A 27,500-nucleotide genomic window follows, 5' to 3' on the forward strand; every position below is an offset into this window, starting at 1 on the left:
TGTGCTAAACACCTCCCTACTTCTCTGCATTTGCAGACATGCCTGTCGAGAGTACAGGATCCACAAGCAACTGGACCATCCCAGAATAGTCAAATTGTATGATTATTTTTCCTTGGACACAGACACGTGAGTCTCTCTTCCTAACAAATATGTGCGTTTCATGTGATTACATCCATAAGTATGTGTACACAAGTGCATGTTTCTCATTTCTCATGTCTGGTTTTGATGGGTCAGGTTCTGCACGGTTCTTGAGTTCTGCGAGGGGAACGATCTCGACTTCTACCTGAAGCAGCACAAGCTGATGTCTGAGAAGGAGGCGCGCTCCATCATCATGCAGATCATCAACGCGCTCAAGTACCTCAATGAGATCAAACCGCCCATCATCCACTACGACCTTAAGCCAGGTACACACACACGCGCACGGGCACACACACACACACACACACACACACACACACACACACACACACACACACACACACACACACTAGACCAGTTACTCACAGAGGTAGTGTGTTCTAATCTGCCCATAATGACCTGCATGAATGCGCTATGTATGCACAGATGCACATGAACAGTGATCTTAAGTCAAGGGGAGCAAACCTCATCAGTGCCACCCAGCCTGATGAACCTGTTCTAATGTATTGTTTTGAGAATGCTGTTACTGTGTTGGCGCGCTTCGCTGTATGCAGCCGTGTGACCTGAACTTAAAGGTGTGTGTGTGTGTGTGTGTGTGTGTGTGTGTGTGTGTGTGTGTGTGTGTGTGTGTGTGGTAGGCAACATCCTGTTGGTGGACGGGACAGCCTGTGGTGAGATTAAGATCACAGACTTTGGCCTGTCCAAGATCATGGATGACGACAATTACGGCGTGGATGGGATGGACCTCACTTCACAAGGGGCCGGAACATACTGGTGAGAGAGAAGATCTGGGGGGAAAAAAAATATATATGTATAAAATATTGTATGTATAGATAGATATGTACAGAAGTTACTGCAGAGTTTTCTGTATGTATAGATCTGCTCAATTGTTCTGATGTTTCATGAATAGCGGTATTTACTATTTACATAGTACATTTTACATGGTAAATATGTAAATCTGCTTTTTGATAGAGAGTTTGATTGGAAGTTTGCATTTATTTCTAGTTGATGTCTTAAATGTGCCTGTATTTCATTACCTGAACTCTCATGTTTACGTTGCACAGGTACCTGCCTCCAGAGTGTTTTGTCGTGGGAAAAGAACCTCCAAAGATCTCCAATAAAGTAGACGTTTGGTCTGTGGGAGTCATATTCTTCCAGTGTCTGTACGGCCGCAAGGTAATACACCGGCAAACACACACACACACACACACACACACACACACATACACAGCATAACCTCTAGAAAAACTAGATCTTTCGCTTGTATATTTACTCTCTATCTCTCTCGTGTGTGTGTGTGTGTGTGTGTGTGTGTGTGTGTGTGTGTGCAGCCGTTTGGACACAACCAGTCTCAGCAGGACATACTTCAGGAGAACACCATCCTCAAAGCCACTGAGGTGCAGTTCCCTGTCAAACCCGTCGCCAGCAACGAGGCCAAGGTGAGTCGAACACACACACACACACACACACACACACACACACACACACACACACACACACACACACACACACACACACACACACACACACACACACACACACACAGACACAGAAGAATTGGCATATCCATACCTTAGGCAGCAAAACATGTTACAACTGTCTCCAGTCTACCCTGTTCCCTAATACACACCCCTAAAAGATGTTGGCTCTTATTTTCCCATCCCATCCCAGCCGAGACGTTGCATTTGATTTGACCGTGTGTGTGTGTGTGTGTGTGTGTGTGTGTGTGTGTGTGTGTGTGTGTGTGTGTGTGTGTGTGTGTGTGTGTGTGTGTGTGTGTGTGTGTGTGTGTGTGTGTGTGTGTGTGTGTGTGTGTGTGTGTGTGTGTGTGTGTGTGTGTGTCCTCAGGCGTTTATCCGGCGCTGCCTGGCCTACAGGAAGGAGGACCGCTTCGACGTGCAGCAGCTGTGCAGTGACTCGTACCTGCTGCCCCACATGCGGCGCTCCAATTCGTCGGGCAACCTGCAAGCCCCGCCCTCTAGCCCCGCCTCCTCAGGCATCATCTCCTACTGAGCAACCGCCAGATTGGCTGATCGACCTGACTTGACACGTCATCTGTCCAACCATGCCCCCTAACGCCTGTCCCTGAGATGTGATGCGATTTGATGTCTGATAGAGGGAGGGAGGGAGGGAACGGGGGGAGGGGGGGGATTGGCTGCTTGGCAGGAACTCGGAAAAGGAATAACACCCTCACCCCACACACACCTGCGGTCACCTGACCAGCCATGGCCGCTGTTGTGTTTTTGTTTTTTTGTTTTTGTTTTTGTTTTTGTCAAGTTGCACTCTGTTGCTGGATGAGAGGCTGTGCGTGGGGAGGGGCGTGGAGAGAGCACAGAGGAGAGATTCTCGTGCTGAGGAGTGAGGACGGGACTTGGAGATCCGGAGATGAGATCGCCCCCCTCATGTGAGCGGGTGTGGCGCTCACGTGGCAGCACGACTGGAATGCTATTGCCATGGTTACAGCTGCCGTGGCAGCAGTGAGAAGCTTTAACGCTGGGATTCTCAGAGGCACTACCGCATGCGGCTCCCTGACGAGGTGTGTGTGTGTGTGTGTGTGTGTGTGTGTGAGAGTGAGTGAATGTGTGCCTGTGTGTGTTTGTACGCGTGAAAGACCTGCAAGTGTGCCATCCCTAACTGCAGTACCCTGCAGAACACAACCTAACCAAATGTGGGGTATGGCACGCCTGTACTGTGTTTGTGTGTGTGTGTGAGGAAGGGTGTCACAGTGAGTGTTGGTGCAGGACTGTTGAAATTTGGATCTCTCTTTTGTGTAAGTGAAGAGTGTGTGTGTTTGTCAGCAGAATTAAACAGTGCAGGACTAACACACCCATATTTTTTTTTCTCTCTCTCTCTTGAATTTTTTTATTGTTCTTTCCAGAAATGGTTTGATGTTTTGCTGCTATTTTATGTTGCTTTTAATTTTAATTCAGAAGCTGTCCAAGCTTCAGGTACAAGCTGTACAGTTTGTTAAAAAAAAAAAAAAGTTCAATTTAATTATTTCAATTACTAGATCACAGCATGCAGAGGAAAACGCTGAAGTGTGTGTGTGTGTGTGTGTGTGTGTGTGTGTGTGTGTGTGTGTGTGTGTGGATTGGTGGGTGAGAGTATGTCAGTGTATTTGTCCGTGTGTGTGTGTCTATGTAGTATTTTCCTTTCCTTTTTTTTTTGGATACGAGTTCTGATTGAACAACTGGTGGGCCGGACCCCGCCCCAGTAATCGTACCACCACAGCTTCCACACACTCGGACATGCTCTCCTCATGCTCATGTTGCTAGGCAGCCTTTGCCACCCCTGCCACACACACACACACACACCCCCCCCCCCCCTTGCAGCTAGGACTGGAACCAATGCAGAGGCTGCCTAAACAATCAGCCGCCACACTCCACCCCACAAATGTGTGGAAGGACAGATGAAAGAATGAAAAGATGACTGGATGACAGAGAAAAATATGTGAATGGATGGATGGATGGATGGATGGATGGATGAATGGATGAATGAATGAAGCGATATATGTGTGGTTGGATGAAATGCTAAAGTGGGGAGGGCGGGATAAAGGATGAATGAAATCAATAAATTGCTGAGTGGATGTATTTGTTTAAAGGGATAACGTTCCAGTAGTGTTCCTGGTGAGAACGTGAGGGGTCTGCCTGTGTTAATTTTTTTTCTCTCCCCTCCTGATTTTTGGTTTCATGCTCTGGCAGATTGCAGACTGTCTGTAATCCCTGTCTTGTATCCCCGCTCCCGTTCAGAAACAGTTGGACTGTCTAAAATGCTGCTGGAATTGTAGAGAATGTAGCCAAAAAACAGTAATAAACGTCAAAAAAGGCTAAAACATTTTTGTGTCTGCGTTGTTCTGTCATCCGTGTGTGTGTGTGTGTGTGTGTGTATGTAATCACTTAAATATTACGGATATTTGTGTCAAGAATATAATGGAATGGATGTTGCTGGCTGGCAAATAGCTGAGTCATCTGTTGCTATGGTAACAAGGAATGACACCCCTAGCTATTCTGGATGGCCCACTGTCTCATGTGTGTCCTCAGATTGACAGTCTGATGAAATGTTTCTGGAAGGATGAATATGATGTGTCACTGGGGGAATTCCAAGCTAGCATGTGGTGTAGTGACGAAGTTAACTCATCAAGTTGTAAACCTCTTAATAGAGAAGCCCTATAGGGTTTCATTCTCCTACAAAAAAAAAAAAAAAACCTTATGCCTTTTTAAGGAGGTGTACTTCTGACTCTAAGTCAACTTCTGGTTAGTCACTGTTCAACCTGTTCTAACATTCCCCACAGATGTGGCACCTCATTTTCTTCCCATGTAGATATGTTATCAGGACTGGAGGCTGGTCTGTGGTGCTGTGATCTAATCGGCAATGTGATCTGACTTCTCTAATTGGGAAATTGAGTTAACTTGCTGTATTCCTGCACGATATAACGGCCAATGGCACATGGGAAGATTCCTTGGCTAATTCCAGGGATTGTGAATTTTAAAGTAGCTGTGCATGTTAGACTAGGGTGTGGAAACAACTGACAGCATTCACATTCTGCTAATTGGATAAAGAATAACGACTACCCACTCCTTTCTACACAGTCTACCGTGTGAAATTTCCCAAATGATGGTGAATATCACTGCTCCCAACTGAACTAAAATGAGGATGTTAAAATGTGTGGGTTATGTGTAGTTAAGCATAGCATACCATCTCTATGTGACGGGCAAAGACAAATTATGAAAATAAGGCAGGCATTATGAAGGCAGTTTCTTGCTGCCAGCATATTTTATGTCACAAACCTAAGGAACCAATCCTGTCGACTATCCATATGCGAGTTGGGAGTGAGACTGCTCTGTGCTCAAGGAAATACTAAGGTGTAGAATTATTTTAAATCCATTTTACAGCACTCACTCACTCACTCATTCACTCCTAAATATGTAGTTGGGACAGTTTGCACAGTTCAATGTTTTTGGTGGCATGAGCCAGGGTTGGGGTTATATACAGTATAGGATCAAGGTCAGAGTCCTGGGGGATATTCCAAATATGTGGTATAGTGACATACCTGGGTAAGTTCACTCAAAGTATAAGTTGTAAACCTCCTACAAAAAGAGCCCTATGGCATGGTTTTGTTAGGAAAGTGAGGCCATGTAGCTCTTCTATTACAAACGTTACACTTTGAATGAACTTACCCAGGTTTGTCACCAGACCATGGAAAACCCCTGGGTTGGGATCACAGTGTTGAATAGGGTCATACTGTGGAGCAATAGGGACAGTGGTTTTGGTTATGTTATGTATTGACAGGAGTTTGTTTGGCATTTGGGATGACAGTAAAATTAGTATAAGTCTTGAGAAAATTATTTAATGACCTTTTTGGAGATCACAGTCTCTGTAGAGCATAGAGACAGCAGATGGTCAATGACCAGGGAATGAGTGTGAATTACAATAGCCTCTCCATCTGTTGATCATAACATCCTTATCCTTATCAGACATCCTCATGTTTGTGTACAAAAGACTGAGCTGATTCTATGAGGCCTTCTGTGGACAGTTGGATGTGGAGGGTTGAGGGGACTAGATCATCCTTCTTCTAAATATTCACGGGTTTCATCAGATCCCTTTTCACAGAATTAATCAAGCACCATGTTGTGTGCATTCATAATCTAGATACTTAATTTTATACACCTGTGGAAAGGGGCCTGATGAAAGCCATGAATACTACAGACAATGGGGGAAAGGGGTATTTATGTCCTTACCCTGTATATTAAATATTTTCTCTTAGTTGAAAGAATGTAATGGAGAATCTGATTCACAGATATTACAGAAATGGAATCCCTCTCTTTTAAATCTTTACCAAGGGAATGGGATCAATTACAAATGTTGCCAAGTTTTTAGTTTAGTTAGTTTTTTAGAGTTTAGAGCAAAAAAAGTCTATTTTCATAAACTATCATAGGTTAGTTAGTCAGTGGATGGACTGAGGAAAGCAGTGTTTACTTTGTTGCCCCCTGCTGGTAAAGACATGTATCCTTCTGAACAATGTACCAAGACAATACTGTAACATACTATAACATTGAACACCTCTATCAAGAATATTACTGAGTAGTATGCCAAAGAAAATACTCAAACAAATATAAAATCTGTTTTACTTAGAAAGATCATGACATGTCACGATGACGATAAGAATGAACATACGCTCTGACCAATCTCCTTTGTACAGTGTGGAGGCTTCACATGGGCAAAGCCAATGGGGGCAGGACGGGGGAGGGAGTTTCTAAAGAAAAGATGCCATAGTCAAGGTTGGTGGGAGACACTGCTGTCCCGAGGCACAGACAGACATAGAGATCATATGACACAAACCTGAGGCAAACTGTCACTTAGCTGTCATGTGACATATAAGAGAACCCATTATTACCTCCATGAAGTCATGTTCTTCATGAGGGAACCCTCCTACATCATTTGCTCATTCACTGAATTCTAACATGATCCCGAGTTGCACCCAGATCATTTGCTCATTCTCTGAATTCCAATTATGATCATGAGTTGCACCCCTACACCATAAATTTGTGTGCCTGCCACCTAGAGTACATTCCAAGTAGGTGGCAGATCTGTGTAAGTTAACTCTGAGGAGGTAGTAAACCTTTTAATAGAAGACCGAAGCCCCCGGGCTGTTACATGATCAGGTGTACCACTAAACCACCTACTTGGAATCAGGGGCTGATTTGCTCAAGACCATGTTTACCACACCTACTAAAAGCAGTAATGATGAGTACCCAGCTATGATAGGTGGTTTAGTGGCAAACCTAGATACAAATTACTACTTTGTACACACCCCTGATCAAGTCCTGATGCATTGATGTGGATGTCTTTCTAGCTGTACACAAACACAAGCAATCTCTCTCTACAAAGTAGTTCAATGCCATTCAAATGATCATTAAAAGAATGGCACTAGCTTACATACACACACACACACACACATACTTGTGACATGCGACTGCTGAAACACACACACACACACAAAGTGAACCAACTCATCACTGTGTTGTATAGTTCATGGTCATTTTATTGTTTGTTGCATCCTCCTTGCTCTTGTGAAAATGTCCATTTGGTCACTTACCAAAGATTTTCAAACCGATCGAAACACCTCCAGATTTCTGACCAGGCATTGCTAGATCTCACATCCCTGAAGATGTAGGTCTTGTGTACTATGTATTTTCGGGTGTTGTTGTATCCTTTACTTAATGTCCTCACAAAAGGCCATTACATCCTGCTGTGTGTGATTTTATGGAAGAGAGGCCACCTGTGCACATTCTGTACACACTACCTTCTATTTGAGTTGATTAAACTTCTTTCGGAAAAAACCTTGTGCAGTGACCGTGAAGTTTGAGAAAACCCATGCTTTGTTTTTGACCACTGTCAACATCAAGTCTTCTCTTAACAACTTCTGATCTCAATCGATCGATCTCGACTAATTAGCACACCACCATTCAAAACAGAGGGCAGTCGGTTTAGTGTAAAATCCGGTGTAGTTTATTGCTCGTGTGTACGGGGGGGAAAAGAACCATCGTTTTTGACACCTCTCCCTTTGAACCCACGGCGCCTCCTCCTCACACAGCCCAGCCCAGCCCCCCGGCAACCCGCCCCGACGATCCCGCTGCCCGTCAGCAGGTGACCCCAAGTCCCCGTGGAATTATCGAGTGACCACTCCGAGTACCCACGACTGAACGGAGGGAGTGGAGCGCCATGATGGGACTGTACACGAGGGGGGATAATTATAGAAAAAAAAAAAAAAGAAAAAAAAATCAGACCCAAATGAATTAAGCAAAAAAAAAAATGGTGCAAAAATGCAATATAATGATTCTCTGAGATAAGAAGGGGGGGAAATAAAATACAATCACGAGGCATAACTAAAAATACATAGAGAAAATTATTTATCGATTCCAAAGCAATTAAAAAAAAAAAAAAAGAAAGAAACATAAACCAAAACATAAATGGCAGAACAGAAATATGAAATATGTGGTGGAGGCGAGGCGCACAGTAAAGAAGAGAGAAATCAAGGCTATGCAGGTCACTTATGAGGGGGCCGTTTTACATTTATCTGCATGGTAGTCTTTTTGTTTGTTTTTTTTTGTCCAGTTCCTGCTTTTCGTACACTCATTATGCTGTCCATTCATGAATCCTTCACCTCATCTCTGCGTCCTTCAGAGAGTGGGCCCTGCGTCCAGCAGGCGGGGCTAGTCTCTCTCTCCGTGTGTGTCTGGAGCCCACTACTTTTCCAGGGCCAAATAAATACAATTGAGAGAGTGTAACAAGGAGAAATTGCAAGAGAGAGAGAGAGAGAGAGAGAGAGAGAGATAGAGAGAGAGAGAGTGAGAGAGTGAGAGAGACAGAGTGAGAGAGAGAGAGACAGAGTGAGAGAGAGAGAGAGATGGACAGAGTGAGAGAGAGAGATAGACAGAGTGAGAGAGAGAGAGAGAGAGAGAGTATGTGCGCATAACCGCAAAAAAAAAAATATCATGGAATAGTGAAACCAACGAACAAAACAAAAACAGCACTTTGTTATGATGACTCTGCGGCGGGTGGGGCGTCTTCTGTCGTAGCCGCGGCGACTGCCGTCTCCGTGACGACGGGCGCGGGGGCAGCCGGAGCCGCGGCCTCCGTCGTCATGGTAACCTCTGGCGCCGCGCTGGGTGCCGGGGTGGCGTCCAGGATGACGGCGGGCGGCAGGCCGACAGCAGGCATGGTTGGTAACGTGGAGGACAGGGAGGTGGGTAACATGGTGGGCATAGGGAGGGGGGCCATGCCAGGGAGGTTAAGAGGGGGGAGAGGGGCTAGGGCGGCAAGTGGGGGGAAACCTGCCAACACAAACACACACACACACACACACAGTCAATTCAGTTCATTCTGTGAGCAGTCACTTTGATAACTCTACCTCTGTACCAAAGATTCTAGAACAGCTCTGTGCCGTCCACCAGAGCCATATAGATATAGAGTTGTATCTATATGGCTCTGCTGTCCACCACAGCAGCGTCACTGTTGTGCTCTGCCTACACTGGCCACTAGGAGCGCTGGTGCCATTGCTGCTCGATTACGACAGTCCTGACACGCTCCATTCCTTTGGCATTTGCAAATGGCACAAACCGCTGTTAAGGGTGGGGTGCTGGGAGTGTGTCAAGCTGTCAGTAAGACTAATGTGTGTGAGAGTCTGTGGAAGGTTGTGTGCCTGTGTCTGTGTGTGTGTGTGTGTGTGTGCGCACATGTGTTATTGAGCAACCCACAGTAATAGCAATGACGAGTTTACTTCATGTAACTGAGTGGCTGGTGTGTTTGCAGTGACATAGCTGAGCGTGAGCATGAGAGTGTGTGTGTGTGTGTGTGTACACATTTGTGTTATTGAGCAACCCACAGTAATAGCAATGACATTTGTTTACTTCATGTCACTGAGTGGCTGGTGTGTTTGCAGTGACATAGCTGAGCGTGAGCATGAGAGTGTGTGTGTGTGTGTGTACACATTTGTGTTATTGAGCAACCCACAGTAATAGCAATGACATTTGTTTACTTCATGTAACTGAGTGGCTGGTGTGTTTGCAGTGACATAGCTGAGCGTGAGTATGTACAGTATGTGTGTGTGTGTGTGTGTGTGTGTGTGTGTGTGTGTGTGTGTGTAGGGGGCTCACCGCCGACTGGAGGGAGGCCACTGAGGCCCGGTAATGAGACGCCACTCAGGTCAGGTAGCGGTATGTTCAGGTTGGGCAGGTTCGGGAGGTTTGGAAGGGGCGGCAGGCCTGCAGGTAATGGCATGAGGCCTGTGTACGCACACACACACACACACACAAATTACAATTAGGACACAGGTGATAGCATACACATACAAGAAAGAGAGGTGAACATGCACACAAATAGTCAATGCAGGAATATTTACACACAAAACACAGCTGAGAGACACGTGCTAACATGACAAGTGCAACACACACACACACACACACACACACACACACACACACACACACACACACACACACACACACACACACACACACACACACACACACACACACACACACACACACACACACACACACACACACACACACACACACACACACACACACACCACCAAATCGGATCTTCATTAACATTATGATGACACTCAATTACTCTTAATCAAAATGGATGCCATCCTTAATTAATGGCGTGGCTGAGATAATCCCATTTGCCCCACACACGTGTGCAGTGTGCCCATTAGCAGAGCAGATGTGGCGAGATGAGTGATGAGGAGGGGAACAGTGACGGCTTAAAGGCTGGATGCCCACCTGGTAGCGTAGTGGCAGGGTTCACCCCTGGCACAGAGGCCAGGGAGGGGCCGACTTGGGTGGGTAGCAAGGGTACAGTAGGCACACCTGTGAAACACACACACACACACAAACAAAAAACATGTCTGAAACTGTTTGACTGACAAAACAAGGATTTAAAGTATCACCAGCAGCTTTTTACCCAATAATATGGTGGTTAGCAGCTCAGGCAACTGTGATGTGAGGCTTTAAGGTTTGGTTTACAAGGGTCCAAGATGGAACTCACAACTTTCTAAACAAGGATTTAATGGCTGCACTCCAAATTCTACTATTTAAATTACACAGAACACATCTGGAACCTCAACTCATCAAGTTACAAGAAACAAAACCATATTAATACCATATTAACTGTCCCCGTCTATTAATCTTGTAGCTGGAGAAATTTAGCAAAATCAATGTGTACAGTATGCCACGTCTAATAGTAAATAGGAGATTACGGTCTATAGACATTGAAGCTGAATAGCTGTACTACTGTCCAGAACACATTACACTTGGCCTCATCTCCCATTACAATAGCACAGCACTATCTTCCTCCAGAATAATGTTTCTTGTACTATCAGCGGCTGATTAGACGCCAGGCGTTGGGGGTGTACCTGTGTGCAGTTCACTGGGCATGGTGGGCGTGGCCGAGGCGAGTGACAGGCCAGCGAGGCTATCCTCTAGGCCGGTAGGGGCGGGAGCAGCGGCTGGGGGAGGGCTCACAGCCGAGAGCTGCACCTGACGACCAGAGAAGTCAGAATTAGAATGATGGGTGAGAAGGAGGAGTAGAACTTTGAGCTTCATGATCAGTCATCATCAGTGCAGACTTTACATTCATTTTACATTGATTCAATCCAATCATAAAGTGTGGTAATGTTATCACAGTGTTCATTTAGTAACAGCTCTATATTCTGTATTCAAGATAGTGGGGATCCTGCTCCCCTTTTGTTCTCTCAAACTGTGTCTCAATCCACATACTTCCATGAGTACACTGCAAGTGTGCACTGAGCGCTTACTTGCACTACGCCCACGTTTCATTACATTACATTTTGATGGCTAGTATAGAGGTGCTTCTCATCATGCCTCTTCGATCCTCGATCCTCGAGGGGCGTTCCCACTGATCTATAGCTAACACTGGATAGACTATCGCATTGTTGCCGCCCCATCATTCTTTATGTAGATCAGTGAGGCCCGAGGAGTGAGAGAAGACGTATAAACGCTGAATGAGAGGCACCCTATGTCTCAATATCTGCACTACATACTTGAACTAAAAATTTGAAGTGTGCTAGTATGCGGTTTGAGACACAGGCGTAGTCTTCAGTTTGTGGCTCAGGAAGAGGAAACAAAAGGAGTGGTAGAAACAGAGAGGAGAGAGAGAGTGGGGTGTATGAGGACAGAAATCAAATGGGAGGCAGATGGTGCAGTCTCTTGGGAGGGATATCTCCTATACACGGGCAAGAGGTATGCATCGTTATGTGGAGAGTAGTGATGGGGCTGTTTGAAAAGCTATTCATATCACAGAACACTCAGCGATCTGTTCTGCTGAACAAAATTATTTGCAAACATCTCACAAAAGACGATTGTCTTTTGTGGAAAGGCGAGACAGTGAGTAAGTGACTGCAGATGTTGTAACTGCTTTCCAAGGATCAAGAAAAAAAAAAATAAAGAAAAAAAAACACAAAAAAATCTCAGTTCTCTATTCTTCAAACAGTACATGCACAGACACACACACACACCTCCGTGAAGCCGTCCTTCAACGGGCTCGATGGTTCGGTGGGGACGTGACCTGGGAAGCTGATCTTTTTGCCCTCTTCGAAGGGCCGTGTGGGGATTCTGTGCAGGTAGCCGTAGCCTATACCACAGCCCAGGCTGCAGAGACACAGAGGCAAGAGCATGGGTAAGCACATAACAACACACGCACATATGCACACACAAACCTTTGCACCCTCTCAGTTTGACAGTAGGACTCAGTAGATATTAACAATACAACACTGTCCCTCTCTCACATACAACCAGCAAAGTAGTAGGATAAGGGATAAGACTTAACATAGGTCTTCCCTTCTCACTCTCTCTGAGTCTCTCTTATGCATTCAAGCAGGTAAACAAACACACTTGTACACAGGTTTGATTTCCAAACAACATTGCTAGTCCTTATGGCTTGGGATCAAAGAGTCTGTCAAATCTGACTTCACACACACTCTCTCTCTCACACACACACACACTCTCTCACACACACACACACACACACACACACACACACACACACACACACACTTTCATACCTGCCCTCTCCACCCCAGGCACTGTTGGGAGTGATGACCACCTCTCGGCAGTTGTCCGTGTCGGTGTTGTAGACGTAGAGCTTCAGTCCCTTGCCCTCGTGGGTCTCGATCAGCGAGAACAGGTCCTCAGACTGACAGACAGACAGACAGAGCGGTGAGAAGAGAAGCACTGCAATCCAGTCACACATAACATGTCTTTCTGTACCGTGCACAGTAAGCAATGCACAAAGCACTTGTATACCACAGTAATCGTCAGCTCTATTCACAAAAGGCTTCCCTTGGACTAATAGCACAAATCACTACAGGGCAACATATACTGCTCTGTTACTGACGAAAAGGCACATTATAGATGACAAAAAGGCACATTATAGACGAACAACAGATCACTGGATGAGGTCTCGCAATGCAACAACAACGTCTGCAGACGTTGCCCACTGTGTCACTAGAGCTGATCTGAGTGTGCCTGCAGGCCTGGGCAACCTGTGGCCTCTACAGAGGGTTGGCATGACCTCCTCAGAGATTAGATACTGCAGCAGAGAGATGGTGCTTATCAGCAGTGGTCTGTTTTAGCTCGGCCTTCCAGCCTGACTGGACAGACAGGTAGAGGTGTTGATTTTTTCCCTTTCTTTTTGTATAAAAATTATGTGAGTCAGGATCTCTGGAATATTATTTCCCTTGCCTCCCGGAACTAAAAAGCATATTTTTAGAACACAGTCAGACAGCAGGCACACACACACACACACACACACACTCACACACATACACACACACACCATATGTAAATTTCAGGAAGACAGCAAGTCACCTACCTCATTCATGACCGTGTCTGCCCCAATGATGTAGTCTGTGTGCGGCCTCAAACCAGCTAAAGCAGCAGGAGAATTAGGCTCCACTTCCTGTGGCAAATAAATAAGGCACAGACAGTAAGACATACAGACAGCAAGGGATCCGCAACTAGAGAGACTATCAGCTATATTCCAGTTGAACATCTACTTGATATCTGTATCCTGTTTGGCACTGAGCCTTATCAGACTTTCAAAACACAAGTGTCATAACATTAACCCACTCATAGTAAGAAGCATTGCTATTGGTTCCCCTTGTGACTCACCAAGACATGCCAGACGTTCTCATTGGCTCCCTCGAAGCTGCAGAAGCGAATGCTGACACCTAGAAGCCCCTGACCTCCCCACATGTTGCTAGGGGTGACCGTGGTTTCCCTCAGCTCCAGCGTCTTGCTGCTGTACACTAACATCTTCACTGGCTTCTCCACGTTAGCCTTCAGGAGGTCCTTCAGTGTGTCGTTGTCTTTGTTCTGCATTTCACAAAGGGTGTGAGGTAACTATTAGCTCACATTTGGTGAACAAAATGTTAACCTCATCTACACAGAGGACTATGAGGGCCATGTTACAGCTCCTGTAATAACCTCATTTACATCAACAAAGTATACATATGGCTTATGGAAAACACACTCGGTTCATACGTAAATCTGTGACTCGGTTCAAAGTCCACTTGAATAATTGCTAAATAATTTGAAGTCTTTTCTATTTGGACTTGGTTCATATCAAAGGTCTGTGACAGTGACATTAAGTCTGCTTCAGCTGAATAATTGGAAGTCTTTTCTATTTTGACAGTTGCAAATACATAACAACACTCACATTGTGTCAGCTCATGGACACACCAACTAGGATGGAAGCTACAGTGTACTATCTCATCTCATGTCGACCAAGGGAGGGGTGCATTAATTAGCCCATCTAGAGAACACTACACCACCAATGCTACACAACCCCATACTAGGCCTACTCTGTCAAGACTGAAAATGAACTCACCAGCCTTGTATTGTTGATGGAAACGATGAAGTCAAAGAAGGGCTCCAGCCCTGCTCGGTGGCCAGGCGAATTCTCCTGAACCTGCAGAAGAAAACAGACACACGTCGTCCAGCTATAAATTACTGAGTTATGGTTAGGCATACACTGACGCATCCCTTGTTGATACATTGCAGCGCCAGCCTTGAACAGAAGGATACGTTAACGTTACATCTAATCGGACACTTATGTTATATTATACTCACACGAATACATAAGACATAGCGTAAAACACTAACTCAAACTCAAAACTGAACGTAACAGCGATTCAAACACAATGTAGACAGTCAGCTAGCCACCCATTACTTATCATGAAGAGAAGAGGAGCGTAATGGCTAGCTTAAACGTCATTAAGTTGTTGCAATGGAAGTTCAAATGATTATATCTCCCATACAAAGTGGCCATCACTGTATCAGGAAGCAGACTATCCTTGAGATAATCACTGTCACAATGAGATAATCCATGTTCATCTGCCTCACGACTCCACAGTGGAGCACAGTCAGATAGCATTGGCTCACAGCTAATGTTAGGTTGTTAGCTGCCTCTTTCTGGATAGCATTGCTAAAATTATACTTCCATTTAAGCTTCATTGCAATTTCAGAATATCAACTAATGATGTATGTTTCAATGGGTGAGCATGCAGTATTTCGTGCTATGATAATTAATCAAAAGGTGTAACGTCACCCAGGTATCTGCACTAAGCAAACATTGCCTTAGCATGCTAAATAGCACGACTGGGCCACAACTACGTCCTCGGTCTTCATTTGCGTCTCTCCCTGTCAGCGCAGAGCATAGCGTAGAGCAGAGAATCTGATGCTAACTCCAAACGCTTCTCTATGAAATGCATGACAGAATTCAGAAATACGTACCCTGAGGACATGGTATCCCTCCGAGCCTCCGCCTGGAATCTCTACGCTCTGGGCTCCCCCCATGGCTATCCGCTTCGATTTACCGGTGATAAAACTATATTTCCCCGGTGTTAGCGGGCTAGCGGCTGAGCGTACGACACGTCGGCCAAGATTTTTTTTCCGGTGGGATGGATGCAGAGACACTTGCGCTGTTACGTGGCAGTCGAGGAAGAGAGCATGTCGGGATAGCAGCGCATTTGCGTAGGGCGCGCAGGTGTAGCGTTTGGTTTGGCAGGTAAGGGAGATTTTTCTGTCAGAATGAAATGGATAAGAGAGTTGTTGTTATAATACGATTTTTTCTCGGAATTATCACGAAATTTGAAGTCATGAAGGCCTATCGCTGTGCAAATTTGGCAGACGGTGATAGCCTACATGCTGGACTTCTGCGAGTTGTTCACGTGCGCACAAACTAAAAAAGCACTCCACGAGCGCAGACCTCCGCCAGTTCCAGGATCTGTCATAATAAATGTTGACATAAATTTCTAAAATATATTTTATGTGTCAAAAATATATTTGCGGGACCAATTTCTAATATTTACATGTAGCCTATTTAAAAAAAAATATTGTGAAATACAATTTTGTATAGGCCTATATGCATAGCCTACAGAACAAAAATGTAGGCTACAGAAATGGGCATACAGAAGAACAAATATTAAAATATATTTTAAATTTTAGGCCAATTTCGAATATTTACATATATTTTGAATATATATATATATATATATATATTAGGCTATGCAAATAATTGTGAATGGAAAGCAAATCACTATGAAACTTTCAGGAGCAGAGCCAGATGTGGGGCACAGGGTGGCACAAGCCACCTCCAGAATCCAATTGGCCACCCCAAATGCCACTCCACCAGAGATTACATGTGATAGGATAGACGTCGCCCAGCTATAAATGATTTGAAACATGGAATATGTAAATATAGTGAAAATAAGTGCTTTACATTGATATGTGACACTGTATTGAAGTTGTTTTCCATGTGCTAGCTTACATGCAGTGCCTATAGAAAGTCATCATACCCTTTTGGAGTAGTTTTTTTTTGTCTTACAGCCTGAAATCAAACCCATTAAATAATAATAATAATAATAATAATAATAATAATAATCTTTTTCCAGTTTTATTTACAAATTTAGCTGAACAACATCAACATAATGAAAAAGCTTTGTAGAGCTTCCTTTTGCTTTCATTACAGCCATCAATCTGTTTGGATATGTCTCTATTATGACTCAATTTTCCATACAGATTTGTTAAAATTCAGTCAAATTCTGTAGCATAGGGAACAGCGATGGACTGCTCTCTTTAAGTCAATACACGACAATACTGCCAAAAGAACAAAGCAGTGGCTTAAGGATAGGATGGTTATCCTTGAGTGGCAAAGTCAGAGCCATGACTTAAATTCTATAGAAAATCTGTGGATTGACTTGAAGAGAGCAGTCCATCGCCATTCCCTACAGAATTTGACTGAATTTTAACAATTCTGCATGGAAGATTGGGCAAATATTCCCCAATCTAGGTGTGCAAAGCTATAACAGAGACATATCCAATCAGATTGAGCTGTAATGAAAGCAAAAGGAAGCTCTACAAAGTAGGCCTATTAAGTCAGGGGTATGACTTTTCCAACCCTGTTATTCTAGTTTTTGATTTTGTATGAATTTTATTATGTTTTATAACATTTCCACTGGGGACTTTATATTCCAATGTGTGAACATTTCTCAGTATGGCAATGGTTGAACTAATCACTTCAAAATAATTGTTAAACAATCAGCTGTATCTTGAATACTCTATAAAGTCGTGATTTAGTTGTCTAAATTAACCTATTGTGTGGTTGTTGATTTGTAGGAAAATGAGAAATAATCAATAAATATTGAGGAGGACAAATGTTTTGGATATCAGTCATAGGCTATGGCTTCGGCTCAGAAAAGATTTTAGATTATTTTAGCCCACATGCTTTTCTTGGTGACCACTAGAGGGGAATGTTTGCAAGTTTCGCATGCACAGGCTTCAAGAAGTCACACAATCACAATATTACTGGGTGAGTCCACATTATGATTCTTCGATTCTTCAATCTGTCATCTTATCCTTTCAACTTCGGTTTAACTTCAATGTCGTGTCCGAGTCCGTGTGTTGTAGGCCTAGTCTTATTTGCCAGCAGTGTTGTGCAGCCATGTTTTACATCACTCACATCCACACATACAGTACCCATTGTTGACCTTGTAAAACGTTAGCCCTTCCTCAAATGATTTGTTCATATGACTAAAGGTTACATCACACCAATTGACTTCAGCACAGTGGCATTGACTTGTCATGTAGCGCCACAGACTAATGTCTTTTGTGTTTAGTGGATATCAGTCATAGGTTCACAGATAGCTCCTGGGCAGATTGAATTGTTTCCCTGAATGTCTGTCTGGATTTGGATGTGTGTGTGTGTGTGTGTGTGTGTGTGTGTGTGTGTGTGTGTGTGTGTGTGTGTGTGTGTGTGTGTGAGTTTGTATACTTGTGCCATGTTTTTGCCAGACTCAGATACAGCTCATTGGCCATAATGGCAGCATCTGTTTGTTCCAGCCTTTCTCCCCCCCCCCCTCTTTCTCTCTCTCTGCATGCACATTTGTGTATGTGTGTATGTATTCTCTCTCTGTGCATACGTGTTTATGTGTGCATGTGTGTGCGTGTGTGTGTGTGTGTGGAGGGTGTGAGTGAGTGACAGTGTGTGATCCCTGGGTTAGACAATCAGACTCCTTCATTATGTTGTCATTATTACTCAATGTCTGAAACACCTGCTTCCAAATTAGCCTGTAATTATGCCTCAGAACAGGCGAGTATAGACATTATTATCATCATCATCATTGTCGTTATTATCCTTATCAACATAATAATTTATACTTTAATCCGTTTATATATGTAGGCTTTTCAGCACAGTCATGATCCCTCTTAAAAAAACTCTGTTCCATGTCATGTGGTATTACTAAGTTGAGTGTGAATCGACCTTAGAGGGTTGCATCCTTCAGTTCTTCATGTTTTTAAATATCCAATCTTGTCATATTTAGATTTTTGCCCTGACACAAAACAAAAAACAATAATGTGCACATGCGCACCCATGTGGACACACACACACACACACACACACACACACACACACACACACACACACATAATGTCAGCTGGAGGTCAGCTGAATTCTTCTCCTTGGTGATTAAACAGTGTAATGGGAGTTGATGACCAAAGGGCTTCTGGGACTTTTGGGTTCAGACATAGCCAATCAACAGACTCTCCTTGGGGTTCCCTTCTATTTCCATGGTGTCTGCACAGCTTAAAAGATAAAAGTCACTATTACTATATTATGTGCACAAGATGGCCGACAACAACAATCTGTGAGTGGGACTGAGAAACATAAGAGCAATTAAGCTTTTATACAGTCTGAGTCTGAGTCAAGACAAGATCAGTGACGAAACAAAGACAAGGACATCCATCAGTGTTTTTAATAGAGGTTTTATAACATATAACAATAACAGTTTGAACATGGCGTGATTGTATGCTAAAGTGCCTATCGTTACACAAGTAGGACCATCACCCATAGGACACACAGCTTTCATTCCACTGAATACACAGACAGTGACATAGCTTATTGTGCAGCTTTGCTTTTTCTGGTCCAGAAAATACGGTATATACGACGTCACTTCCTCCCGGCATAAAGTCCATTTACAATGGAGGAGAATGGGCGGAAAGGACGCTGTGCAAACGATCAGACTTGAAATTCAGACATTTGTGTTGAATAAGTAAGTACCTCACGTTAAAATGCCTTCCTCACCGAAGGTAAGTATAAGTATGTTCATTAAATAAATGATAAATATGTCTTCTTGTTTATGTGATTATTGTCTATGTACACAGTCCGTTCTCACTTCACGGGAACATTACATTCCTCAGCCTCCCATTAGGCCAACCCACTTTGTGCTTTTCACTAAAGAAAGAAAAAGGGCAGAGACGACACTGCCTGAGTCTAGCATCGCACGACAACGCCGCAAACAACCCTGTCCCAAGGTCTTGGGAACATTCAAAGTTACTCACCCACAAACACACACGCACACACACACAGAGTTGCACACACACATTCACACTCATTCAAACATCTGCACACACACACACACACACACACACACACACACACACACACACACACACACACACACACACACATACAGTACATACACACAGACACAGAAAGAGAGTAACATATGACACACAACAGGTACACAACACGATTCAATTGCACTGAGATTTAGGGAGTGCATCATAGAGTTATCATTATGTGCATAAGATCCATAATATATATTAATTTACATAAATGTACCCATTGGTTTAGGATGGGCAGCGGATTGATGCATGTCTAGTTGTTTGTGTCTTTGGCTCACAAATTCACTACGGTACCATAAACATTATTTAAAACGCATTTGATTACATAGTTTAAAAGATACATTACAAATGGAATAAAATACTGGACTCTCAAACACTATTAATATGTCATTATATAAATTTTTTTGGCAATTTTTCATATATCTTTCATAGACCTATAGGTTTACCTCTATACAACTATAAGCTCATAATAGAATAAACATTTGAAACATAGTGGAAAACTATTACATATATAGATATATATATATTATATTATATATTATATGTATCTCTCACAAAGGCAATGCGTCAGGACTTCACACAGTCTACACGAGAGTGGAAAGTTCTGGAAACATGGCGATAGAGTACAGCGCTGAGTATACAGTACATTACCACTGTTTTACAACACAAACTGCACTACTTAAACACTCATGGGCTTTGGAAAAGAGGAACTGCATTAAATGAAGGCGGTGCACCTTGTCTTATAATTTATCCGTATGTACAAACATAAAGCACCAGTATAATTTATTTATTTATATATTAATTTAAATAGAATCTCATTATTGAGTTAGTACTGAATTTCTACTATGGTCAGACACAACATCACAGATGCTGGAAAAGGGGCTTTCCCTCCGTCTTGGAAAGGGTCCTGTGGAGGCCAGGACTCTATATTGTAATTATCACATACAGCTAAATACCTACTGACAAAGAGAGAAAGAGATAACGTACAGGACGCACTGAGAGCATACAGGAGACGACAGCACACAACATCTGATTACATCATCAACCCGCGCCGTTGGGGAGAAAGCGAAGAGGAAGGGGGGGTCGGAGGTGGGATACTGTCAGGTAATAGCTTGAGTATAATCTCTATGTGGAAACCAGTTGGGCCGTTGAAGGGGGGGGGAGTTTAGACAGGACAAGTCGTAACTCAGTTCTTTTCCCCCCTTCCTCCAAATAGTTGGGCTTCCAACCTGCGGCCACTGGAGGGCGCCAGCAGCACTCTCACAGGTCAACTCCCAGCCTCTCGATCTCGTCGATGAGGAAGTCGATGTCGGAGTGGGTGGCGGCGTGGTTGGAGATGACCATGCGGAAGAAGTTGACCTTGTCTCCCTGGGGCTGGTAGCCCACCATGGTGCTGCCACACTCCATCATCATGGCTTTGATCTTGGGCGCAACCTATTGGAAGACACACAGGGGGACAGATAAAGCTTCAGCTCTTCTTCAACGGTTAATGGCATGAGATGTATCCATTATGGCCTACTTATGTCAGTCACTTAGGCTATGGGAACAGAAATGATGGCTGGCAAGCAACTTTTTGTTTTGAAGCGCTCTTTAAGCCGCTGATTCATCAGTCACGTTTAAAGCATAAGATCATCAATGTGTGGCACTTCATTCAGTATTCATCTCCAGCAAATGTAAAGGATTTAGAAAGCTGCCTGTTCGTGTGGATAATAGCCAAAACGCGTCTTAAATTAGTATCATTGCCTCCGTTAAGATGACAAGAGCAGGTTAGTCATGGAGGAGTGACTGTTCACACTGTGTCATATTTCAGGATTGGAATTTTCATTCCGTGTTGCCAGGTTACACAGGCTGTAGTGGGGCTGTAGTTGCGGCTTGTCGTTGATGGTTGCTATGGCAACTGTACCTTGTGAAGTCTCTCCCTCTTCTCATCGCCTTCTGGCATGCCTCTCATGCCGGGCGGAAGGTACCAGAAACACACATTTGTGTGCTGGGGCTGCAGAGACAGAGAGAGAGAGAGAGAGAGAGAGAGAGAGGGAGAGAGAGAGAGAGAGAGAGAGAGAGAGAGAGAGAGAGAGAGATGGACAAAGAGAGATAGGGTGAGATTAATATGCTGGGGTGTTGTTTGACCTCCCCAAATTCAGCGGACCAGACCACCCAACCCTCACCTTCAACTCTCGGATCTACCACGTGTTTGTAACCTTTACACAGACACACCACACACACACACACACACACACACACACACACACACACACACACACACACACACACACACACAGACACACACACACACACACACACACACACACACACAGATACACACACACACTCGGCTGGCGATTCAACTGAATGAACCCTGCTTTATATGCGACGGTCATCGCCATGGACAGCCTGATCCATGACCACAGTCTGTGTGTGTGTGTGTGTGTGTGTGTGTGTGTGTGTGTGTGTGTGTGTGTGTGTGTGTGTGTGTTATCTTCCCCAAACAGAGAGGCTTGTGGGTGGGAATCGGAGGCGACGTTCCGTTCTCTCACCTCCCCCTCAAACACCATTACGTAGCCATCGCGGTTCTTGATCTTGTTGTAGAGGTAGTCGGAGAGCTCCAAGCACTTGTCGATGTGCTGCTCAAATCCTATTGTTCCCTGTAGGCGGACAACCAATCCATACCAGTCATCAAACTCTTAACATCTTTTCCAATAATATCACCTCTCAGACAGGCATACAAAAAATGAGCTGCACATTTAAGATGCTCACGATGCTCAAACATTTTTCTCTTTAAAATCTTGATGGTCTAGTTCATAAAATACTTTTATAAGACAACATTCAAAGTTTGAAATACATAGAATTTTTGATGGTTCGATCATTATCTTCAATATGCATTATATCTTTTAGAAATGTTCAATACCCCAAGGTAATATTTCTTAACTAGAAAAGATGTTTAGGCTTAGCAAATATTTCATACTCTGAAAAAAGTCTTGTGTCATGCTTCCCATCTACCCTGTAAATATGGAGGCCTATGCAAGAACTTATTTAAAGGTATACTATGATTTCATCGCCGGTTTCGCTTTCACTTTTCGTTTTCGCTCGTTTTATGCTTGCATATGTCTCTGCAGAGCTTTCATATATATCATATATAACAGTATGGAACGAATTGATTAACTGAAAAACTTTGCATAGTATACCTTTAAAGTAATTGAGAGAAATTGAACCACGACAACTATCTCTGTATGACTAGCAGAATCTCTGACCTTGGCCTTCCACATGAGCCAGAACTTGAAGATGTCCACGTGGCGTCCGCACTGGATGGCCTTGTCTCCGGTGTCATAGCTGACGTCGTACTGCTTGTCAGGCTGGAACAGGTATCCGGCACACATGGAGTTACAGCCTGCCAGGATGCCCTGGAAAAAGACAGCGGGGAAGAGTGTTAGTCCACAGGAGGAGAAGAGTGTGTGAGGTATACAGGGGTGTGTGTGTGTGTGTATGTGTGTGAATGTGAATGTGAATATGTCTGTGTCTTTGTGTGTGTGTGTGTGTGAGTGAGAGAGAGATAGATAGAGAGAGAGAGAGAGAAGTGTGTGTGTGTGTGTGTGTGTGTGTGTGTGTCTGCTTGTGTCTTTGTGTGTGTGTGTGTGTGTGTGTGTGTGTGTGTGTGTGTGTGAATGAGAGAGAGAGAGAGTGTGTGTGTGTCCAAAAAAGGAGGGATTAGCCGACTGCTGAGTTTAATAAGATGTGCTTTGTTGTAAGCCATTCTTGTGTATTCTAGTGTGTGTGTGTGTGTGTGCGTGCGTGCGTGTATGTGTGTGCGTGCGTGTGTGTGTACGCGCACGTGTGCATGTGCTCATAGTTAAATTATGCTCATCTCCTTCCTCACCTTCTCCCTGACCAAGATGGCGGAGCACTGCAGTGGCACGCCCATCATCTTGTGTGGGTTCCAGGTGACAGAGTTGGCCCTACAAGACACACAAGAGGCACAGCACAGCAGCAGCACATGAGCAAGTCACCTGCTGGGTCTCAAATGGCCCACGCGTTCATTAGAAGCCTCTGCTGTGAGCAGGTTCCTCGTCAGCAATGTCATGGAGAATGTGGGCTACTTTAAAGGACACACTGTGCCAGTTAGGACAAGACAAGTGCAGGCATACTCATCAAACAGTAGCAGCTTTGGCACACTGAAAATATGTCATTTTGTGTCAAATGGTAGAAAAAGTGGGGTGATTTGACGGTGCTCTTTGGCAATAAAGTCGGTACAATCACAAAAAGTGCCTTTAGTGCCTTGGCTTCCTGCTTGTTTTTGTATGTTTTGTTCTGGTCCATCAAATTCAGAAGACTGTAGTCAAACACATCGTTCACTGAAATTAGATCAGGTGTGAATAGAAAAACCCTCAAAACAAATCTGGTCTGAAAACTTTTCTTGATGGACGAATTTGCGGACTTGGTGTGCAAAGATGATTGACACACCGTGAGGTTTTAAATCAACACAGGTGCTGCACAGCCTCTCTTTAGAGAATAAGGCGAAGGGATGCTTTTACCTCTCAACGCCATTCAGCTTGTGACGGTGCTTCCTGGACATCAACAGACCACCTCCCCAGGCACCCTGAAGCCAACAGAGAGAGAGAGAGAAGAGAGAGAGAAAGAGCGAGAGAGCGAGAGAGAGAGAGAGAGACATCATGTTATAGAAACAAAATGCTTTTAAGTCAATATGTTCATGTATGGATGGAAAGTAGATGAAGTCTAATAGTAATTAAGATGCGGTATTATTACGAGATTAGAGTCACTCACATCCACATGCAGCCAAACGTTGTACTTCTCGCAGACGTCAGCAATCTCATTGATGGGGTCGAACGCCCCATACACAGTGGTCCCACCCGTGGCGTTCACAAAGAGTGGATGATAACCCTAAAAGGATATGCAGAAATTAGAGCATCATTCATGGACATACATTACACACACACAAAAACACACAGTGGAACTTATCCTTCCAGTTACTGAAAAAAAAAAAAAAAAACAGAAAGTTAAAAACAAAAATCCGGTCTCCCCTGTGCAGTCGGACTGGACGAGACCTGAAGTCAGTCCAATTAATCTTCACATAGTTTAGAGGGAGCTCTGGCGTGGCCTTCGCTATCGACCCACTGCGCACCAGGCTACAACTCCCCCCAGGGAGACAGCTGCAAGAACCCACAGGCTTCCTGCCAAAACCTAGTCACCTCAACTAACATTCTCTCTCTCTCCCTCTCTCTCTCTCTCTCTTTCTGCGCTGCCTTCTCTCTTTCTCATTCTCATTCTCGCTCTCAAAGTATTTCTTTCTTTCTACCTTTCTCTTCTCTTCTCTTCTCTTCTCTCTCTCGTTCTTCTCAATTTAACTGAACTAACTATCTCTCTCTTTCTCTCTCTCACTCTCTTTCTGCGCTCCCTTTTCTCTTTCTCACTCTCAACGTATTTCCTATCTTTCTTCTCTTCTCTTTTCTTCTCTGCTCTCGTTCTTCTCAATTTAACTGAACTGAGCTATTTCTCAATGCCCCCCTCCATTTTCCCATGCAGCCTCTCTCTTTCTCTTCTCCCCTTCACTTTGGCTGCCAGCCATGGAAAAAGCAAGTGTGAGAGAGAAAGAGAGAGAAAGAGAGAGAGAGAGGGAGAGAGAGAGAGAGAGAGATTTCAGACGGAGGTGCCCACCTTCTGCTTGGCATCGATGATCTTGGCCTCCAGGTCGGCGGGGATGACTCGGCCCCTGGGAAGGGAAATAAAACCCGTCGGTGTGAACGAGCGCGCAGGGAGCCACGGGGCCACAGATAGCCAATCAGATTTATGAGGCCTTTCATGAGTTTGAATAATACTTCCAGGGGAGGGGAACAGGCGGCGGTGTTGAGAATTAAACCAATGCCAGGAACCCACACACCTGAGACTTGTTTCTAATGTATGGGGTAGGTTGGCACAGCGCACACCTGAGTGCGTCCGAATTATGACGGGCGTAATCGGCCAGGTAGTGGAATGCACATGCAGATGGATGGTGAAGGGACGGCGCGGTCCAGAATAACGCAGGGCGGGTAAACAGGTCGCGAGCTCGGCAGGAAGTGATGCGTGAAGACCCACCTCTCATCTGTGCGCAGCAGAATGACGTTTTCCTTGCCGAATCCCAGCGCTGCTCCAGCTTTGGTGATGGAATAGTGGCTCTGTAATGGACACATGGACACATACTTAGTGTGTGTTTGTGTATGTGTGTGTATTTGTGTTTGTGTGTGTGTGTGTGTGTGTGTGAGAGAGAGAGAGAGAGAGAGAGAGAGAGAGAGAGAGAGAGAAGAGAGAGAGAGAGAGAGAGAGAGAGAGAGAGAGAGAGAGAGAGAGAGAGAGAGAGAGAGTTCAGCCTGATGCCGGACAAGTAAGAGGTGCTACGTACATGTTCTGAGGTGAAAAGCACCAGTCGAGGTCCGGCAGACATGCCTTTGGTTTTGATATCTGGGAAGTACTTGTAACGTGCGACCATCACACTGTACATGTTGGATATGGCGCCCCCTACGGTCAAAGAAAGGAGTAATTTTATTCCACAGACAAAACAAAGGGTCTACACTGACTGAGATGGATACCACAGAAAAAAAACATGGAAAGGTTTTCTTTTCAGCTCAAATGTCTGACTTGAACATTGGAGAAATAGTAGCTGATTTCTCTGAGTGCTCTCTCACTCACCAGGTGAGAAAATACCGTCCCCCTCGCCGTTTGGCCAGCCAATCATCTCTCTCATCTTCTTCAGAGTGAGCTGCTCCATCAGCACAAAGACAGGGGCAATCTCATATGTGAACCTGAGCAAAAAGAAACAGGACAAAAGGCAATAAGGAAAAATCAGTCGAACAGCCAACAATGCTAACAATGTCAATGGCAAATGACAAAACTTAAAGAACACAAAGATTTCTCACAATTTATGAACTGTATGTTTAAAATACAAATATTTGGGAACCACTCAGGTACCATTTGTGATGGTTTGTATGTGTCACTATTTCATTTAAATTGATGTACATTTCTGTAAGCGCTCTTCAGTTTCTCTCTCTTATCCATCCATGCTTGTCTGTCAGTGGCTAAATATATTAGTCCTTTAAAATGACAATGAATGCATAAGACTCTCCACACAATTTAATCGGGACAGAATATAATCACCATATACTTGATATTGGACACAAAATAGACCCTATTCTCTCTCTCTCTCTCTCTTGATATCTCTTTCTTAAACTCTCTCACACACACACACACACACACACACACACACACACACAGAGAGAGAAGAAAAATCAGTGAAATGAAGCACAATGCTCAATCCTTGCTGCCATCATGGGCACCCTCCCTCGCTGTCATGCATCATTCGATTTCAGATAAATTCTCTTTGAATTGAGCTAATTAAAAAATGCCTCCGATTGGGCCGATAAATGCTGCTCTTTGGCTATAGGGCCCTCCTCTGCGTCAATCAGGGCCGGATAATTAAACGGCACAATGGCTTGATGAGTATCTGTCAGTCTAAATGGGAGGGCTGGGGTGGGGTGGGCTGGGGTGAGGGGGGGGATTGGCATGGCACAGCGTGAACACAGAAAGCAGACTGGTGTGCAGGGGAGATAAGGAGCCATTTAGGGTGAAATCCATTTCGCTGAGCTACTACAGAGAGGAGCACCGCGAGCAGAACAAAGGGATGGAGAGAGAGAGAGAGAGAGGGAGAGAGAGAGAGAGAAGGAGGGAGAGAGGAAGAGGATACACGAATGAGTGTGATGTGCATGCACAATGTCCACGCACGTGTGTGTCTCTATGGGTGTTGTGTGTGTGTCTGTGTGTGTGTGTGTGTGTGTGTGTGTCTGAACCATGGCTTAGTATGTGTGTTGCCAAGGCTTTTTCCAT

At 44.3% G+C, this 27,500-nt stretch overlaps 3 protein-coding genes across 4 annotated transcripts in view; 1 reads left to right on the forward strand and 2 right to left on the reverse strand.

The window, feature by feature from the left end:
• Nucleotides 1-2,258, forward strand: part of tlk1b (tousled-like kinase 1b) — a 24,932-nt gene extending 22,674 nt beyond the window's left edge. The window contains exons 17-22 of the mRNA XM_062528631.1: nucleotides 37-126; nucleotides 235-404; nucleotides 777-912; nucleotides 1,203-1,314; nucleotides 1,470-1,577; nucleotides 1,987-2,258. Coding sequence (XP_062384615.1) covers nucleotides 37-126; nucleotides 235-404; nucleotides 777-912; nucleotides 1,203-1,314; nucleotides 1,470-1,577; nucleotides 1,987-2,151 — 781 coding nt within the window. The 3' untranslated portion in view covers nucleotides 2,152-2,258. The remainder of the gene's footprint in view (nucleotides 1-36; nucleotides 127-234; nucleotides 405-776; nucleotides 913-1,202; nucleotides 1,315-1,469; nucleotides 1,578-1,986) is intronic.
• Nucleotides 2,259-7,159: 4,901 nt separating this feature from the next.
• Nucleotides 7,160-15,622, reverse strand: gorasp2 (golgi reassembly stacking protein 2). Its single transcript, XM_062528632.1, has 10 exons — nucleotides 15,462-15,622; nucleotides 14,557-14,637; nucleotides 13,839-14,042; nucleotides 13,540-13,626; nucleotides 12,731-12,861; nucleotides 12,185-12,317; nucleotides 11,063-11,186; nucleotides 10,431-10,517; nucleotides 9,795-9,923; nucleotides 7,160-8,972 (listed from the first exon to the last, which is right to left on the reverse strand). Exons 1-10 carry the CDS (start codon nucleotides 15,522-15,524, stop codon nucleotides 8,677-8,679), a joined length of 1,335 nt encoding a protein of 444 aa, XP_062384616.1. The 5' UTR covers nucleotides 15,525-15,622; the 3' UTR covers nucleotides 7,160-8,676.
• A 3,345-nt stretch (nucleotides 15,623-18,967) lies between these two features.
• Nucleotides 18,968-27,500, reverse strand: part of gad1b (glutamate decarboxylase 1b) — a 21,752-nt gene continuing 13,219 nt past the window's right edge. For both annotated transcript variants that reach the window (XM_062528135.1, XM_062528134.1), the window contains 11 exons: nucleotides 26,310-26,422; nucleotides 26,023-26,138; nucleotides 25,719-25,798; nucleotides 25,302-25,356; nucleotides 24,411-24,527; nucleotides 24,161-24,225; nucleotides 23,506-23,584; nucleotides 22,883-23,032; nucleotides 22,169-22,276; nucleotides 21,538-21,627; nucleotides 18,968-21,068 (listed from right to left, as the gene is read on the reverse strand). In XM_062528135.1, coding sequence (XP_062384119.1) covers nucleotides 20,895-21,068; nucleotides 21,538-21,627; nucleotides 22,169-22,276; nucleotides 22,883-23,032; nucleotides 23,506-23,584; nucleotides 24,161-24,225; nucleotides 24,411-24,527; nucleotides 25,302-25,356; nucleotides 25,719-25,798; nucleotides 26,023-26,138; nucleotides 26,310-26,422 — 1,147 coding nt within the window. In that variant the 3' untranslated portion in view covers nucleotides 18,968-20,894. The remainder of the gene's footprint in view (nucleotides 21,069-21,537; nucleotides 21,628-22,168; nucleotides 22,277-22,882; nucleotides 23,033-23,505; nucleotides 23,585-24,160; nucleotides 24,226-24,410; nucleotides 24,528-25,301; nucleotides 25,357-25,718; nucleotides 25,799-26,022; nucleotides 26,139-26,309; nucleotides 26,423-27,500) is intronic.

Source organism: Sardina pilchardus, chromosome 23 (genome assembly GCF_963854185.1).
Source record: "Sardina pilchardus chromosome 23, fSarPil1.1, whole genome shotgun sequence".
Classification (NCBI taxonomy): domain Eukaryota; kingdom Metazoa; phylum Chordata; class Actinopteri; order Clupeiformes; family Clupeidae; genus Sardina; species Sardina pilchardus.

What these genes read in the sequence shown, in the direction of transcription:
- gorasp2 (XM_062528632.1), bottom strand. Translation starts at nt 15,524, where the DNA reads ATGGGGGGAGCCCAGAGCGTAGAGATTCCAGGCGGAGGCTCGGAGGGA. An exon ending in GCCTGGGGTGGAGAGGGCAG is followed by an intron (nt 12,318 to 12,730) that starts GTATGAAAGTGT and finishes GTGTCTCTGCAG; the next exon opens with CCTGGGCTGTGGTATAGGCT. An exon ending in TGAAGGACGGCTTCACGGAG is followed by an intron (nt 11,187 to 12,184) that starts GTGTGTGTGTGT and finishes TCTGGTCGTCAG; the next exon opens with GTGCAGCTCTCGGCTGTGAG.